At 44.0% G+C, this 18,792-nt stretch overlaps 1 protein-coding gene across 1 annotated transcript; it reads left to right on the top strand.

Annotated features, from left to right (window-relative positions):
* Positions 1-11,479: 11,479 nt before the first annotated feature.
* Positions 11,480-18,236, top strand: KCNK18 (potassium two pore domain channel subfamily K member 18). Its single transcript, XM_074999678.1, has 4 exons — positions 11,480-11,696; positions 12,901-12,908; positions 13,389-13,527; positions 17,437-18,236. Exons 1-4 carry the CDS (start codon positions 11,480-11,482, stop codon positions 18,234-18,236), a joined length of 1,164 nt encoding a protein of 387 aa, XP_074855779.1.
* Positions 18,237-18,792: the final 556 nt, after the last annotated feature.

The raw sequence follows: 18,792 nt of genomic DNA, 5'->3' as shown, positions 1-18,792 counted from the left end.
GCTGTTCTGGGGAAGCGAAAGCTGTGGCTTCTCACTGTGTAGTCTGTTTTCTTGTTCATTTAAAAAAACCTTACTGGTGCTGTTTGGGAAGTGGGGCCTAAGCCTTGGTTTACAAACCAAGTTTGAAATAATGCATTCCTTAAGCACCCTCTTGTGGTAATTTTAAGTGATTGAGCTTTGGGCTTTTACCATACGCACAGGGCCAGATTTTTCAAGTACTCAGAACTGCCATGTATAGATCTAACTAAGGGGAAATTTTTCAGGAAAGTGTTCCACATTCAGTAATTCTGCACTGTAACCCAACTGGCCAGCTTGTGAAAGGGCTCCAGACAAAGGGCAGGTCTTTTGGAAAGCCAGCCACTTATTCTTATTTGTTGTGTGTCACAAGCTTCACTCCACTTGCTGTAGTGGCTCCTTCTTCTGGCACCTCTTTGTATTAGCTGACCACTGATTTGACACTTCCTTTTGTGGTTTCTCAGGCGCCTTATCTCAAGCTTTCACCTCATAGCATCTCTCATACTCCACAAGCTGCCGCTCTTCATGGCTGGGCCCACAGCAGTCATTAGAGCCCACCTTACCCCTTTCATGGTACCAAAGTCTCTCTAACCGAACTGCCCCAGGCAGTCTTCAAAGTCCACTATCCAGTCTATGCCATTCCCACAGTGGCCGATAGGGTTCTGGCCAGGAAAGGCCCAAGCAATCTCACCTTTGCTGCTGTTTTCCATAGGCTTCTTCCTACTCTTTTCTCTCAGCCCTGGCTTTTGCCCCAAGCTTGGCTGCAAGTTCTCTCTATCCACCCCCCCCACAACTCATGGGTGGAATAAATTTTGTTATTTGCACCAATGCATGTGCACCACCAGTAGGCACGCATGCTGCCAGCGGTGGGCAGCTGCAGGCTCTCTGCTAATCAGCTGAGTGGCACCCGAATCACTCCTCAGTGGCTGCCCAAGCACTCGGCTTAGAGGGAACACTGGAGAGCCACCCCTCTTTCTGCTCTCTTTTTTCTGGTTTTAGACAACTTCAGGCTCTTCCTACCTAGCAGGACTTCATGTTCACGTGCCAGATCCTACAGCTTACCCAGGTGCAGTCCATCCTGTCCAGCAGCCTCCTTGGGAGCCATTTTCACCCTGGAGGAGTAGTGTGACATGAACACGCCTTCATGCAGAGACAGACAGGCTACGGGTCTCAGTCACGGGCAGGCCCACATTGTGTGAGGTGCTGAATAAACACAGAACAAAGAGACAGTCTCTCCCCCAAAGAGCTCACAGTCTAAATTATTTCACTGCCCAAACAAGAGCAGGACTTTGGCCCAGAGATCCAAAACCTGCATCTCTTTACATGCAAACGTCTTTCACAAATTGCAAAAGAGTTGGATCCAACAAAATATCTGCAGCCTCCCAAGCGTAAGGCCAGCAGATCCCGGTCATCTGTGGGCAGAAGCAAACCTGAGAACTCCAGAGGTTAGAGCATGAGCCTTTAACGCATGAGCTGGAAGTAGGGCGACGATATGTCCCTGTCCTAAATACAGAACAGGGAGATGTGGAGCGGGAGGGGTGGCTCCGCCCGGCTTCACCAAGCCCCAGGGAGCTGGCACTCTCCCACCCTCCCCAGGAGCCCCAGGGAAGTGACGGTCATGGGCACTCCTGACTCAGAGGCCCGGAAAAGCAGCGGCCATGGGTGCTCCCTGCCCTGACCCCTGGGAAAGTGGCGGATGTGGGTGCTCCCTGCCCCCACCCTCAGCCCCCAGGGGCCTAAATATGGGACAATTTGTCCCTTTTAAAAAATAATTAGGAACAATACAGGACAGTCCTGCCCAATATGGGATGGTTGGTCACTAGATAAAAGTCAGGGCTGTTCGCTAAGGGTGCAGAGCAGACTCATTATACTCCCCATTAGTGGTCTCAGTACCTCTACATGGGACCATATACCACATCCAGGAGGTGTGTGGATTACACAAGCACTATCCTTGAGGCCTCTGAAGGCCTATGGCCTATGGCTATGGCAGACAAACCTGTTCAAAGGCCCTGAATGACCAGAAGCTACAAACAAATTATTTTCTGCATCACAAGGACAATTTTGTCACCTTTGATGTTTGCAGGAATGGCAGCCATCCCACTTAACTCAGTGTATTCTTTCCAGGGGTCCTTGTAATGATAAGTAACTCCCCCTCCCGCCTCTTTTCCTTCTTCTGCCCCACTCCCTGCTATAGATTTACTCTGTTTGCTCACTTCTGCTCCAGAATCTGATGATGTTCATCTTACCCATGAAAGCTCATTACCTAATAAATAAAACAGTTGGATTTTTAGGTGCCACAGGACCGCTTGCTATTTTTGTGATGCTACAGACTAATGTGGCTACCCCTCTGAGACTACAAACAAATCAGTTCTGTAAGCATGAGCTCTGGAGATGGATGGGGAAATAGAATGAAAAGTCCTGGCACCTTATAGGCTATTTGGAGCATAAACTTTCATGGGCAAAGACCTGCTTCGTCAGATGCCACTACAGTAGACAGTTCATGCCAATAACCTCCTTACCCGTCATTCTGAGCTACTTGTGTGGGTTTATTCACCCCTGTGAAATTATTTCTATGATGTATTTCTAGAGGCAATTAAAAATAAAAACAGACAGCAGGCTAATGTTTTCCTGCGGCAAAGCCTTCACTCCAGTATCTCTTCAGTAAAATTCAGTAGGTTTGTTTGTCTGAAGATGATGTTGGAAGTCCATCCAACTATTTTTCATCATCTTTAACTTTAGGCAGAGAATGACACACCACCTATCTGTCCTCCCTAAGGGCAGAGAAGAACACATTTGTGTGCTGGGCTAGCCAAAATAAGCAGAGAACACGAATGTCATTTGGATCAGGAGTTTATAGTCAATATTCCCACGAGGACATTACAGAAAAAGGGCAAACCCTGCTCTGTCTGTTACACCTTAACATTGATTTGCATGAGTTCAAATGAGTGCAGTATCTGGCAAAATTCTGCTACAAATTGACACGTCTCCCGTAGCACTGCCGCCAATGCTTAACTCAGATAAGCTGCATGTTTCTGCTGAGAGGTGTGCCAAAAGTAAGTGCTCAGCCCCAGATTAATGCACAAAGATAATGACGGTACTTTGAGGTGGGCCAACCAGCTTTCTAATGGAAGGGCTTGCTGAGCTAATTGCTTTCATTCATGTAAACATCTGATAATACAGATGGATAAAATGTTTGTGTGCCACAGTAAATGAAACCAACAAGGATTGTTCCTGCTGTCCTCCTAGCATGTTATGTCAGCCCTCTGCCTGTTTTAAGGTAGATCTTAATTATATATTATGCTGATGGTTTCAGGATCCTACCCCTTCTCTCTTTTTCCAACTCAAGACTCACAACAGGTGTAAGGAGCCTTCAGAAAATCATTTCAGTTCCTGTGAATGTATAAGACAATAGCAAAGAGCGTTTAGCCAGGCATCCCTAAGATGAGACACACTGTGGGGTACCGCGCTCTAGCCATAGGGAGTTCCAGTCACAGCAGAACTGGTGTGCAGGCGGGGACGGTATTTGGGAATGCCTCATAGGTTAAGTCTAGGCTATGTGTGTGGCACAGAGGCCAGCTGCACGAAGGCTCTTTGCATGCTGCCCGGGAGTGGGTGTGTGGGGACAGGTGGTGGCATCAGTCCTTCCTCACTCTGTGGAGGTCAATGGGCTTCTGAGTCACAGAGTTTGGAATAACGGCTCTATAGCAGTCCTATACAGTAGTATCCTTCTTGACCTCACAGAGATTCTTGGTGGCCAGCCACTCACCAGACAAAAGACTTGGATTCTTCTTTTTGTTTGGCGTGCTCAAAGACTAGCACACGTAAGAATGGGATATATTTTCAGCAGGAGGGATGGAGAATTAACCACACAGCTCCCGTGTCTATGAAGTATAGCAATGACATTTCCCCCTCACTGAACTAAGGAGATGTGTGCCTTAAAGCAGTGCTGTAAAGCATTTCCTAGCAATACGCAACTCCGCAGTTTATGTGGAGGGTAACTTTGGAGAAGTCAATCAATAAGAGGCATCAATAATTCACCTAAAAGCAATGCTCATGGAAGCATAACATTAAATGGAGTTGCTAAGGGTATAGCAGAATACTGCTCAAGTAGATATTCAGACAGGAGGGGATCTGGTCTTCATTTGACGAGAGGAATTTTTTCAGCAAGGCAGTACCTCACACATTAAGAGTTCAGAGTCCTGGGTTTGTAGTAGTTCAATGGCTTAACCTGATTTTGGGTCAGACACTGGAAATTGTAGTAGGTGGCAAACAGGTGTTCAGATACTATTTTGATGAGGGTCATGTCAAACGTATGTATATATGTGTAAAAGAGAAGCGCATGGGTGAATTGGTTTGTCTGAAGGCTGGAGCAGCCAAGCAGAAGTGGTTGACAGCATTCTGCCTGGGATGGACACAGGAGAAGCCCACACCACCGGTGGTACTTAGTACTACCTTGGAACGGTCCAGCATGGGCTGTCCTGCTTCATTATCTCCGAATGCCTGGCTGCTAGCAGATGTGCAGGAAGGTAGAACCCTGACCATGACTCCCACAGGGCATGCCAGTGAAGGCTTTTTCTGAGGAGAGGCGTGTTGCTGGGGCATGGAAAGGGCTCCTGTACAAGAGCACAGCGAATGCAACCTTTAAGTTTTAAGAGTGGCACTCATCTCATTTCGAAGGTAGATGTTCCTTTTAGTGTTCGGAGAACTTTCTACTCTGTACCATGAGCCATCCCATTCTTGCGTTCTGATGGCAGCTACTTTTTCAGGGGCGTGAGGGTGGGGATAGCGCCCGAGAGAGCAGTCTCTCTGGGACAGGGCCCAGCATTCTGTTCTGTGGTTGTACAGCACCTAGTGCCATGACTGGGGCTCCCAGGCACTGCCACAATACGAATAAACAGTAATAAAAACATTTTTGTGCAAACAAAAGCGTTTTACCCTAGGGCTTAAAAAAGAGCAGAGTCCCTGCCCTGTAGTAGACATGAGCACTGACTTATATAGGCAATACAAATTAACCCTGCTACTGCCACACGGCTTTAGGGAGAGTCTCCTTTTAGGGTGGCATTCGACCAGCACAGAGATTCAACTCCCATACCACTGAAGCCTGATTTCAAGGGCTTAAGAGGAAGTGAACTGGTGCACAGGACATGTGCCAGACTCTCTCCTGAGTTCATCATAGTTAAAGCAGCTACTCTCCTTAATCCAAGAGTCTGATGAGATGCTTTTCCATTAGCATTTAACATGCTGGGCTTTTGGGGTGTTGTTATAGCTACAATATCCCTCAGGGATTCTCCATATGCTTATAGTATGCTGACAGCTAGTTGCTAATCTCTGTCTTTGTGGGATTTCATCTTAAAACTTCTTACTTTGATGGTGTCATATCATAATAGGATGAATCATTAATACCTTTCCAAGAGGTAGGGATAGATTTGCCCTTTTGAATCTATGTTTTTGGCTAACCAAAAAGCATAAAATTGCCAACTCTGTTTTAATAGCTTACTGCACATAATGTCACATGCTTGAAGAGCTGTAAAAACATTAAATTCCAGGCAAACAACTTTCTGCTATCTTCGGTGGTGAGCATCTTTGTTATAAAATGAAACACGTGGACTAAGCTTGCCTCCTCTACACTAACATTGTGTTCACTTCATTAATTCTGCAGTGACTTGGCCGTTGGTAGAACCATGCTAATCCCCTCTGCTTAGCTGGAAATCCAGAGCTCCTTCATTGCTTCTCACTCAGCTATGTTTTTCTAGCAGAATCTTCTAGTGAAGTCTCCAATGACAAACACTAAGGCCAGTGTATTGACCCACACATTTGTAACTGAACCACAAAGCAAATTAAAGCCTTTCTCATCCAAATACTGGAACCAAGTACACTTAGTAAAGCTGTATCCTTTGCTCTGGTCTGTATATACCCTCTTACCTGCAGTGAAGCTTTCCTTCTCTCCTGCATTGCATCTACCAATGACCGCTTCTTGGACTAATTTAGAAAGGGGTTCAAGTTAGTGAACATCAAAGGCTGAAGACGAAGAAAGTCTGTTGTTCCAAAACAGGGCCTCTTTCAGTCCCTGGCAGGGGGTGCTGCAATAATAGGCAATTTGAGCATCAGATGCTGCAGAAGAGAAAGGGAAAAGTCCCCGCACAACTCCTGTTTGTAAAAGCCTTGGGCTTCCCTCCAGCAGTGCAATTATATCAGAGAATGGGGGAAAGGAGACCAGGAGTGACAATGCATTAATGCAATCGCCTCAGTAGCAATGTGATTGGTAGGGTGGGGAGAAGATTATGGTTTCTTCACCAATCCCACTGCAGTGGTTATACTAGATGAGCGGTTTTTAACCAGTGTGCCACGGCACTTTCGTGTGCTGTGAGACCTGTCCAAGTGTGCCATGAAATTTCATCAATTTTCCTTTACTGGGCGTCTTTCCAGAGCCACCGTGTGGGAGAAACCAACCAACCCTGTCGTGGCATTTTGTAGAGCCACTGTGAGGGGAAATGCTGACCCCGCAGGAGCCCATTCATGCTGTGAGGCAGCTGAAATGCTGCTTCCTGGCAGGAATGGGCTGGCAGGGAGCCAGCCCCCACTCACTCCTCTGGCAAGTGGGGGAGAGAGAAACAGCAGGAGCCTGGTGAAGCTGGGATGCAGTTTAAATGCCAGCACCAGAAGGCTGGCAGGAAGGGGAACCTGCTCTCTGGACCCACCTCCTCACCCCGTGAATAATAGAACGTTTCAGTGGTTACTCAGTTATTCAACATCCCATTCGATCCTGGTTTAGCTTGTTGTCTGCACTGCTGTGTTGCAAACCTCTCTCAGACCGTAACCAGAGTAAGTGTCAGTAAATGCAATGCTTATGAGCAATTGATTCAGCTGAAGGAAGTGGGTGTGCCCTGGACCTGTTTGTCTCATTGAAGTGTGCTGTGTTACCAAAAAGGCTGGGAACCACTGCACTATACTGCCTTCTGATCTCATGCTATTTTTTATAGAATGACTAATGGCTTCCTACTCAGCTGGTGACTTTAGGGACAGGTGACTGATTAGCTCTTTTCCTATCATCTAGTTACTGGTGGACATTTTCTGGGTGCATATGGTTGGGCAGTCTGGGCTTGGACATTGCTGCAGCTGGTAGAGCGCAGGAAGCAGAACACTTGGATCAACCCAGGAACCAGAGCCAAGTGCAGTAAAGACCCAGTGGAGAAGTGTAGGCCAGCACTGGGTCCATGGTAATAGATGCCAAATGCAGCAGAGACACCAACTCAGCACTCTAAGCTCACACCATATTGAGACTGGGGCTGGAGCAAGCTAGATTTTGAATCAGTCTGCCACTAATCAAGATGATTGTTACTCACACTGTTTGTACTAATATGAAATTGAATAGTTATAGCCTTTCCCCATCAAAGGCAGCAAAAGAGGCATCTGGCACCTCAGTGCTGGTCCTGGCAGGCCTGGTGTTACTGGGAGCATTCAGTAAATAAATAAAGGCTGAATATTGCAGGGAGTTGCGTCAAAGGGACTCAGAGAGCAAGGGGACACCTATTACTAACCTGCAAGGCAATATAAGGGCAGTGTAGCCCAGAGGAAAGTGTTTAGGTGGCTAACAAAGAGACAGTGTGAGGGAGCTGACATCCACATAAGCATAAGCTGGAAGCAAGGGAGTAACAAGCTATCTCCCACTCCTTGGCAACCCAACAAGCACACACAAGGCAAACAGACGGCATTCTCTTAGTTTTTCTACAAGCCTTGTTTTCTCGTCCTTTAAATCATTCCCTGGCTCTTCTCAGAACCCCCTCCAATCTGTCAGAATCTTTCCTGAACTGTGGGCAGTAAGAATGGACACAGTATTCCAGGATCACTCATGCCTGTGTCAGATACAGAGGTACCATATCCTCCATACTCCTACTTGATATTCTTCCCTTTATACATTTTGGGATCACATAAGCCCCTTTGGCAAAAGTGTGGCTCATGTTCAGCTGATTACAGAGCACAGCTCCCTTAGATACATCTGCCGTCCTGTAAGGATGGCCTACATTCTCTCTGCCTATATATCTACATTTAGCCATATTAAAATGCTTCAGCCTGACTTACCAAGTGATACAGATAACTATCCGGTGACCTGTCCTCTTTATCATGGCACACCTCCTTTAAACTGTGTGTGTCATCTGCAAACTTTATCAGTGATAATTTTGCTTTCTCATTTAGGTCATTGCTAAAGCATCGAGAGGGGGTGGACAATAAAAAAGTGTCTGCCTGCCAGGGTGGGCTGGTGTTGCTATATTTACTGAGCCTCCAAAGGTATCAGGTGATTGTAGCTGTCTTTGGCCACAGATAGCTGTTCATAGCCAATAGGAGTGGCAGGAAGTGACAAGGGCCAGGACACAGCTTCCTGCTGCTCCCATGGGCCGCAATCCATGGCCAATGAAAACTGTGATCACCCGTTACCTGTAGAGGTGCAGATAAATATAGAGGTGGGGGCCTGCCAGGCACTAACCCTGTCAGATCAGATAAGGCCTGTGGGATGGTATTTGCCCACCCTGGCATACAGCTAAGAACTGACCCTTGCAGGACTCCAGAAGAAACACACTCTGTCTGACTCTCTATTTACAATTACATTTTGAGACCCATCGGTTAGCCAGTTTTTAAAGCCATTTAAGTTGTGCCTTCCTGATTTTGCATGGTTCTAGTTTCTTAGCCAAACTGTTGTGTTGTGCCAACTCTAATGCCTTACAGGAGTCTTTTACATCCACACTATTACCTTTAATCAAGCAAACTTGAAACCTCATAAAAAATTCAAATTAGTTTGACAAGGTCTATTTTCCATAAACCTACATTTTAAAATTTCAGTACTGTCTGGGCCCAATCCTTTCAAAGTGCATTTCCATATGCAGAGATTTGAGAGTGCTTAGGTCTTTGCAGAACTAAGATCTCAGTTCTTACTCACACACTTTCCCCATTGGAGTTAATGCCTCCTGCAAACTGTAGCAGAGTAATACTCTGTCCTTACATAATTGCTATAAAATACAAACACCTACAATTTGCATCAGACATATTGAAAAAGAAACAAGCTTAAACCTAGCTGGCTATTGTGTTACATGGATTTGGATATTGGAGCATTTAATATGTGAAAGTATGGTATATTGAATGTAATGGAGTTTGATTGAAGAACATCTGAAATATCAGATCAATTGACAAAATGACAGCTGGTTATATGCAGGAAGAGTTATCACTGATTATCTAAAAGCCTCTCTGTGTACAAAGAACGAACCTTCTAATTTGAACTTTAGTAATCAAAGAAAAACAGATGAAATACAAATGGTCATACACATTTATTGGTATTGGATTAATTAAATCCAGCAGGTTTTCCCAAAAACCTTTTCAAGTGTCACCTCTAGAGCAATGTGTATTTGCACTAATGAAAGAAATGGAATTCAGAAATGGCCTTTAGCAAATGCTTAAGTTTTGCAGTCCATTAACATGAAAAGGAAATGGGGACTGTGAAAGTCTTTCTTGGTTCCAGGACTAGCTTGTGGTTATCACAGTTTGCTTTTAAGAATTTGAGCCCAAATATGGAACATGGGGACAATGGGAAAAGCTTTAGATTAAGCAGCTAATGTAAAAATAATTTACTGAATATACGTATTTTTATCAAATTCTCTCACTGCTGCAAGCTCTGATTGTGATACTTCAAATGCTGAGGATGCCCTGGGAATTGTGACATAATCTGTGCTCTTTCTAAATGGGACTGAAGAATTCAGCACATCTGATAAGACTGAGCCTGAAATCTGAGAAGCTGGTTTAAAAAATCCGTAGGACAAGATAGGCTCCCACCATGATTACAATCCCATGATGTGGAAATGCCATAGGCTTTCTGGCTAATTAAAAGTGGCCTATACCATATACACAGCAATTTTCAAGTATATGACCAAAGACCAGCTGATTAACACAACAAAACTTATTTTGAGGTCTACTCCCTAAAAATTATACACTGGTTCAGTGAAATAAATAAAAAAATCAGTTAGTCGTGTAGTCTGTCCTACCAGAGACTAAGCCCTGAGAAGCCAGGTGAAGATTAGAATGCAGTTCCCATTCCACACTGCCCTAGCAGATGGGCCATGCTGACACCTTGGAGCTCCATTATGGAGCATAACCCAGGATCCTAGCCTACAGATCTGAAGGCCAAGAGGTATTGTTATGATCAGCTAGTCTGCCTTCCTTCATAGTAAGGGCCATAACATTGTCACTTCCTGCCACTCCTCTAGCTCAGTATCTTACGGGTATACTAGGGGGCTTCCAGGCTTCGTTTAATGCCTTAGAAGAGATAGAGAATTTATCACATCCATTTAGCAGGCTGGTCTAGTTACCCTCAATGCTAAGATAGTTAAGGACAGTGATTGTGCTCAGTACTTTCAGTGTCTCAGAGTGAGGGATAAGAGTGAGAATTTTGGTTCTGAAGGTGGATGTTTAAAATAAATAAAAAAAAACATTAGTATGGGGATAACTCAATACTTAGGGTATGTTTTCTCTACAGGCTGGATCAATGGGCAGTGATTCATCTAGTAGGGGTTGATTTATTGTGTCAAAATCAACTGCTGAGCATTCTCCCATTGACTCTGGTACCCCAACAAAACGAGAAGAATGAGTGGAGTTGATAGGAGAATGCCAGCTGTCAGCTTCCAGTGGTGAAGACACTGAGGTAAGCAGACCTAAGTATTATTCATTTATTATTATTATTCATGTAGCTGAAACTGCATCATTTAGGTGGCCAGCCCACTGTAGACAAGGCCTTACTTGTTGAACTTTTGCTTAAATAAAGATTAGGTGAGAACTGGGCCAGGACTTCATGATTTAGCTTCATAGATAAAAACTTTTACAATTAAAGAACACAAAGAATATTAGGTGGCCTTCCTAATGCATTTTTAGGAGAGATTCAATTATTCTGCAGCCTGGAGGGAATGACCTTTAGTACAATGGTAGAGTCCACGCTCTGTCTGCCCCTGATAAATTATAGATCTCTTTCCTTCATTCCTGGTGGAGTGCCCCCCTACCACATACATGTCCATTATCTCTGCTGTGCATCTTTTCATCTGCTACTGGGAAATTTACTTCTGTGGTGTCGATGAGAAACAAAAAGTAGTAGTTCACTACAAGAAACTTTAAGCTGCAGTTAAATCAGATACATCCAGTATTGTGTCATCGGTGTGCATTACAGCGCTCTCTGATCAATAGTAATTCAGTGCTATAGCATGGCCTATCATCATCTGACAGATATTTTAAGACTTGATTAGTTGTAAGCTCTTTCCACTGCCCATTGGGACACTAATACCGTATTCAGTTATAAAGTCCTGGCTTCTGCAAGCATGAAACAGAGCGATTCTCATTTAACAGATGGGAGAAGCCTCACTGAAATGCCAGAGGTTTGCCACATCCCTGTTTCTGAAAGCTGTAGCTGATTTTTCCTGACAGAGAATCGAGGATGGAACGCAGCTCTCAACCCCGGCAAGGCAAAAGGGTATGCACAAGAGTGTTTTGGGCGGTATTTCCTCATACCGTCTTCATCTCTTCTCTTGTGATCTATGCCTTCCTGGGGGCTGTCATGTTTTCTCACACTGAGGGTAACAGAAAGTGGAATGAAAGTGAAGAATACATGAATTTTATGCGGGATCTGCGGAACCTCTCAATATATTTAACAGGTATGTGCAGTAATAGAAAAATAATTTTACTTAGGGGGTAAAACTGAGCCCTTTGTCATCCAAATTAGATCTCTGAATACATATAGTACTTCAAAATATTGAAGAGCAAGCTTGAAAGCAGCTCTTACTTATGTTGAGTGTACTTGTTTGCTTTAATTATGATTTCCAGGTTGTAAACTTCCAGAATCCCTATGTGAATGCTTAATGAGATTTTGTCGTGCTTTCTGACTTCTCTTTTTGTTGCATCACTGGAAAGATTTAAAGTTATGCCATGTAGCTAAAGAGTATGATTGCTTAGCTATTGTAACAAGTTCACTTTAGAGTTTCCTTCATCCCTCATGAAGTCCCCTCTAGGCACTTGGTAATAGATCAACCTATTGCTTACCAAAGCAGAAACATAAGAGTCCAGAGAGTCAAAGAAAAGCAGGATCGTTTACGTGATGGATGGGTCCAAGTACAGGGGATATAATGTTAGGAGGACAAAGAAAGAGAGACTGGGGGGGACTGGGGTAGTGGTGGCACCTATTCATTGTCTCAGCAGACTAAATAGATAGAGAGTTTTTGGGGAATGATCACTGGTTCATTCTAAGGGCTTGTCTACATTTGAAAATGTACCAAAATACCTACTCCAGAATAATGATTCCCAAAGTGTTATTTGTTTCAGTATAAATCATTTGTGGACACTCATTCTGGAATAAGAGTAACTTGTTTCAACTCAGCTTACTCCATTTGGAAAGTGATACTTTTTTAATATAACAGAACTGGAAGGCACCTCAAGAGGTCATCATGTTCACTCCCCTGCACCATCTACCATCCCTAACAAGCATTTGTCCAACTTAGTCTTAAAAATCTTCAATGATGGAGATTTCACAGCCTCCCTAGACAATTTATTCCTGGGCTTAATTAACCTGACGTTCAGGAAGCTTTTCCTAAGGTCCAACCTAAACCTTCCTTGCAACAATTTAAACCCATTTTCTTGCCCTATCCTTAGTGGTTAAGAAGAATATTTTTCTCCTCCTTCTTGTACCAACCTTTTAGATACTTGCTATTTATCATGGAGTAATTCCTGGGCTGGGGTGGGGGTTAAATCACATTCTAAAGATGTCTGTATGTGCAGACTATAGGAATAGCTGCTTGAGATAAATACATTAGATATTTATCCAATAGGGAGGGGCCATGGGGCTCTGCAACTGACCACAGAGAGACAATTCTGTTTAACTTCTGATTACAAATATTTTTACTTTCTTAAGTAAACCAGCATCTTTCCCCCATTTACCTCCCTCTCTCCCCAGTTTAGTCATTCAATCCGAAGAATAAACCAGGCATCTAGTACAAGAGAGCTTGATGGCATGAGAGACATCAAATTTTGATCACTCTCTCTTTGGTATATCTTCTAACTCTCTGTTTTAAAAAAAACAACCAGTTTCTTTGTACTCATTTTTTTAAATGTTGCGTGCTTCCATTCATGCCCCTTACTCATTCTCTCTCTCTCTCTTCACCATAGCTAGCAGCATGATTCTACTTACAACAAGGGGAAAGTTGTAGTGGTTTTGAGTGGCTATGTTCTTTTAAAGTAACAGTGCCAGATCCTCAGCTGGTGTAATGGAGTTGTGCCGATTTACAGCAGCTGATGGTGGGGCCCAGAGTCTTGAACCAATCACCACATGCTATTTTGTTACGGTAACAGGTAAGGCAGAAAACGAGGAGCTCTTTAAGACTAAAGCCCATGAACTGCTCACCAAAGCTAAGACGGAATGGTTTGAGAATCCAGAAGAGCAATGGTCTTTCCTTGGATCTCTCTTTTTCTGCTGTACCGTGTTCACAACAGTTGGTAAGTTCTGAGGTAAAATACACTTAATATTTCGTGCCAATCGTTGTATTTAACTCATGGGGTTTAACCAGTGAACTCACAAAAGAAAAATGTATTTGTAGAGAGTAGTTTGAATTAAAACATTATCTAGAGCTCTATGGCCATCTTTGAATGCATTTCAGGGCTTAAATAGCTGTAATGGCATATTCAAATTACATGCTTAGTTGAATGTATACATGGTCATCATAATTTAAATAGAATTGTTTTTTAAAGCTGTGTTTTCTCTATTGTTTTGGGTCCAAATACGCTTTAGCCCTTCCCCTTGTTGGGTGTTAATACAGCATGCTGCCTTCCACTCAAGAAGAGAAGGTCTAGTTTTAAACAGCCTCACAGCTGGTTAACTTGAACAGCACATTCTGAATGTAAGGCTTTGAAATTAACTAACCATCTCTTGCATATCCATTGAGAAATCTTGAGAATGGCTCTTCAAGTTTCTAAAAGTACTCTTGAAAGCTTCCATTCCAGTTCCAGGTGTATGCCAGGCGGGGGTAAACCGATGCAAACAAAAATGACAAGTTCTAGTCCTTTCTCTAATACACTACTGGATGTCGTTTTTCCATATGCTCCTTCTGTTCTTCTTGACACAATTCTCAAACGTTGGCTAGCACAGTCTGTAACTATGTCTTCTGCACATGACTCAATGTGTGTGCCTGCTACAATGACCAACACCACCTTGTGGGAGGGAGTATCAGGAAGCAGCATCTAGCAATCCAGAGAGGTTAATAAGGAAAGGGACAGAGATTTCTAGGGCATACTGGTGAATCCACAGTTTCCAGACATTGTGCATAACCATACCTCTAAGGGTACGTCTATACTTACCAGAAGATTGAATCGATCACAGTCGATCTTCCAGGGTTTAATCTACTACACTTAGTAGGGCTGCACTAAATTGAACCATCAGGGCCCCACCATCTGCCGGGGCTAGGCCAAGGCCAAGGCCCACCCACTCCGGATTTTTGCCAGGGTTTACACTAGAATGTGGCCAGCAGCCGCCTTTAAACACTGTGCAAGAGGAAAAGGATGAGAGCTGCTTCCAGCTGCAGGGCAGGAAGAGTGGGGGAATGGTATGCCCTGGCCCATGTTTTGCAGACCTCTTCTCTTTCCCTGCTTCCCCACCCAGACAGCAGAAAGCAACTTGTCCCTACCTACCTGCATTGGGTTGAAAGGCAGCTATCACCTCCAGGCTGCTGATGGCCACTGACATTACCCATCTGTCTCCTGACGATGTACGGGCAGGATGTCTTATGATCAGGTCCCAGGGAACCTGATTGCAGGAGCTTCAGCAAACACAGCCAAAGATGAGGCTCAGTAGAGGAGGGCTCCTAGGCAATGCAGCAGCCCTACGCTTGCTGGGGGCAGGAGCCAGGCTAGGGGAAAGGCGTGGGTGAAGAAAGAGCTACACAATTGCCTCAGGGAGTGCTGCGGAGCCTGCAGGTTCAGGGCAAGAACTGACTGGAAGTAGCTTCTGTTCTCCCCCACCCACTCCACACACTACTCCAGAGCTTAGTGCTGTGCAGGGCTTTGGCTCCTACTGGGCAGGAACCCAGGCCAGAGCGTGGGTTTTCCTGGGGGGCCAGCCCAGCCAGGGGAAGTGGAGGAAGGAAGGAGGCTGCTGGCCAGGCAGTTGGTGAGCTCAGAGTGCTCCAACCAGAGGCACGTTCTTGGCCCAGCGCTGGGAGTGGGATCCAGTGTTCTCTGTAAGCTGAGTACTTGTGCAGCCATTCAGGAGAGTTTCAAATGCAGTTCAGACGATTAGCAAAGCATCCACATGTAAGTTTCCCACCCCCCACTTCCTACAGGTGGTGCACATTCACACATGCCTCAGGTCACAAAAATTATTCTGCACACGGTAGGAAAAGATTAGCGGGAACACTGGTGAGACACCCTGTTGGGGGATAGAGAGAAGCAGCAGAGATGGGGAAGGGAGTGAAGAGGCAAAGCAGGGCAAAGACAGTGAGAAAGGGACCATGTAAAGGGCTGATGAGTGGGCAGCAGAACAGGCACATAATTGGCTGCCACCTAGTGCCTACCTCCACTTGCCAGCTACTGCATCTCTCAGCTGGTGCCAGCCAGAAATGGGACAAGGAGTGGAGAGCTGACATGCAGCATGGACTGCACTGACAGACTGGTGGGGCAGGGGGCAACCAGCCCCCCCGTGCACTTCATCTCACCTTGCATACCCACCCCATCAGCGACTGGTCCTTCCCACTCCCGACTGGGTGGTTGGTGAGCAGAGGATTCAGACAACAGCAGGATCCATAAGTATTGATTGGGGGAGGAAGACAGAGAACATGGGACAATTTGCTGCTTTTAAAGAAAAAGTGGGGACACCTGCAGAAGAGCTGAAAGAGGGGACTGTCCTTTCAAAAACAGGACATCCAGTCACCCTCAGCTTTCTAGATATGGCTGAGCTACACCACAGAGATTGAAATACTTCCACATAGGCAGGCAGTGGATGAGCTACAGCCAGAGCAGGTTTGTTCACATCAGCATCCTTTCTTACAGGACTTTTGCAAGAGAGGCATCAGGATTTTTTTTTTTGGCAAAAATAAATGAAATAAAATAAATTCAAAAATTAGGCAAAATCCCTCTTTGACTTCATTGTAAGTGCTGATCTGCGAGGTTTTTTTTTTTTTTAATTTATTTGTTATGTGCCTGGATTACATTTTTGCAAGAAATGTTATAGCAGCTATAACCTGTGATTAGCACTTCTGTATACATGAATCAAGGAGGAAAAAAGAAATCACTCTGCACATACTAACTATAGTAATTGATCCTCACCACTTACCTCTGTAGAGTAAGAATTAGCATCCCCATTTCAAAGACATGGGAATGGAGACACACAAGATAAATAACCTGCCAAGGACCACACAGCGAGTAAGTGGCAGAGGCTAGATTAGAACATGAAGATCATAACTAGCTGTAATACGAATGAAGGTGACTGGGCAGTCACAATCTAGCATTTGGTTTAATAATCTTTAAGTAGATGATGGTGGTGTCAGGGGAGACAAAGAGGAAACTGTGTTGAGTAAGGCAGAGAATTGTTTTTAAAAAAAGGAATCTTTATGCCTTTTTGGAAGGGAAGAGAACTACCATTAAAACTTTAATATAACCGCTCTCTTACCCCTTTTCCCTAATGGAAATGCATCAATTTAGGGTTAGGGGTTTAACTTCACATCAAAAGAAACAATGGCATAATGTCAGAAAAGAAGTCCTATGTCCTAATTTAATTTGCAGTTGTATAGCTTTTGCTACCATTTTGTCACTTAAAATGATCAATTAGCAATAGAAATTTGCATTAGTTACATTTGATATGTGTGTATGTTAGATCACTAGGTAAAAGGCATCTGGTTTTCAGTCATGCTCTTCAATGGAGGAAGTGTGTGCCCTTAAGCCAACCTTTGCCACTCTCTAGCTATCAAATATAACACCTGCCATTAAAGTCCTCCATCAAACTGAAAACAGTTTCTAATAATAGACAGTGCCAGTTATGATCAACAGTGGGCTTGAGTCATAAGGTTTGAGGGTGTACAAATTTATTGTTCCAAGCTATTAAACAGAGATGAACCAGTTGCAAAATTCAGCATAGAATCCAGATCTGAATTTAACAAAATTCAGGGAGTTTTGACCTGGTGGGCCATTCTAGGTCAATTTCCATGTATGAGGTACCACACACAAAAGTCTCTGTTTTCAGCTAAGTTTTATGGTATGTGCAAATGCTTTCTCAGAAGGAATACAGTGAAGATCCTTTACCTCTAAGTCACACCCATGTGCAAACCCCTCAGTCTAAGAAGTTTAAGGACAGAGATAACTGTGACTATCCCCACACAAGCCACTTACTATTAAAAGTTCAATTGTTTTTTTTTTAAGGTTATGGCCATAGCTACCCTACAACAAAGTCTGGGAGATATCTGTGTATGCTCTATGCTTTATTTGGCATACCTCTGATGTTCTTGGTTCTGACAGACCTGGGAGACATCCTTGCAGCTATCTTATCCAAGTCTTACAATGAATTTAGAAAACTCCAGTCAAAAATGCTAACCTCTAAACTGTGTTCTGGATGCATCTGTAAGAAAACCAATGATATAAAACCTGGATCATCATTGCTTATGCAACACAACATAGTCATCCAGGAACCTTTAAGTATCACGGAAGTGCTGAAAAGCCAACCCTCTGGTCAAACGAAGTCACTGCAACGCTGGAATGCTGAAATATTTGACATGCTGGTGGCAAGAGAAAATCAATACCTTTTGTCACCAAAAATGCACCCGTTTGAAAGATGGAGTTCATGTCCTGAACTAGATTCAGGGAAGACGACCTGCGTCACTGAAAATGTGGACAAAATAGGCAAAGAACTTGAAAAGTTAGATGTGCCCATCTTGCTAATGGCACTAATTGTCTTTGCATACATCTCCTGTGCAGCAGCTGTTCTTCCCGAATGGGAAAGCCACTTGGATTTTGAGGAGGCTTTCTACTTTTGCTTTATCACATTGACAACAATTGGATTTGGTGATATTCACTTGCAACATCCCAACTTTTTCTTGTTTTTTTCCCTCTATATAGTCATTGGTATGGAAATAGTCATCATTGCTTTCAAGCTGGGCCAGAACCGATTGATTAGCTTATACAAAAAGGTGATTTCCTATGCTAGTAAGAAGACATCAACATAGTAGGCAAGGTAGCCATTTAAGAATAGCCATCATTTCTCCCAGTCATATTCATTGGTGATTACAACCAGATGACACTGTTAGCACATTTTCTTCTCCCTGCTTTATGGAAGGCTTTGAGGAGGGTATATTTTCCTCTCACTTACATGAGCTCTACTTGTTCTGAAATCAGTAGGAACATGCTGTGGTGAAAGGCCTCAGTAGAAACTAGACAGGTGCAGTCAGAAAAGGTTTTCCCTCACGGGATACTATTTGTAACCAGAGAAAAACAAAAATAAATCAACTAACATTTTAAAAACCCCTCCCCCTGCAGGGATGTGACTCAGTCTTATGTGTCGTGGCAGTCAAGGTCTGTCTACACACAGGCAGTCTCTCTTCTCTGCCTCCCAAAGTGTGAAATTATGGCTCTTCTTCGCTGTTCCAGCAGAAGCCAAGCTAAGGCTAACCCATGGTTCATCAGAGCCAAAAAGCAGCCCTGTCCCCGTTACAGGCATACCCACTTAACCATTTCACCAATGGCAGAACCTGGCTTGAGTTAATTCAGCATCATGAAGGTAGG

The sequence above is a fragment of the Carettochelys insculpta genome, chromosome 7 (genome assembly GCF_033958435.1).
Source record: "Carettochelys insculpta isolate YL-2023 chromosome 7, ASM3395843v1, whole genome shotgun sequence".
In the NCBI taxonomy this organism is placed as follows: Eukaryota; Metazoa; Chordata; order Testudines; family Carettochelyidae; genus Carettochelys; species Carettochelys insculpta.
The sequence above is the reverse complement of the archived record's forward strand: the minus strand, read 5'-3'. Positions and strand labels throughout refer to the sequence as shown.

Excerpts from the sequence above, each read along its gene's own strand:
- KCNK18 (XM_074999678.1), top strand. The coding sequence starts at position 11,480 with ATGGAACGCAGCTCTCAACCCCGGCAAGGCAAAAGGGTATGCACAAGA. Across the intron at positions 13,528-17,436 it reads TACCGTGTTCACAACAGTTG|GTTATGGCCATAGCTACCCT; the intron begins GTAAGTTCTGAG and ends TTTTTTTTTAAG.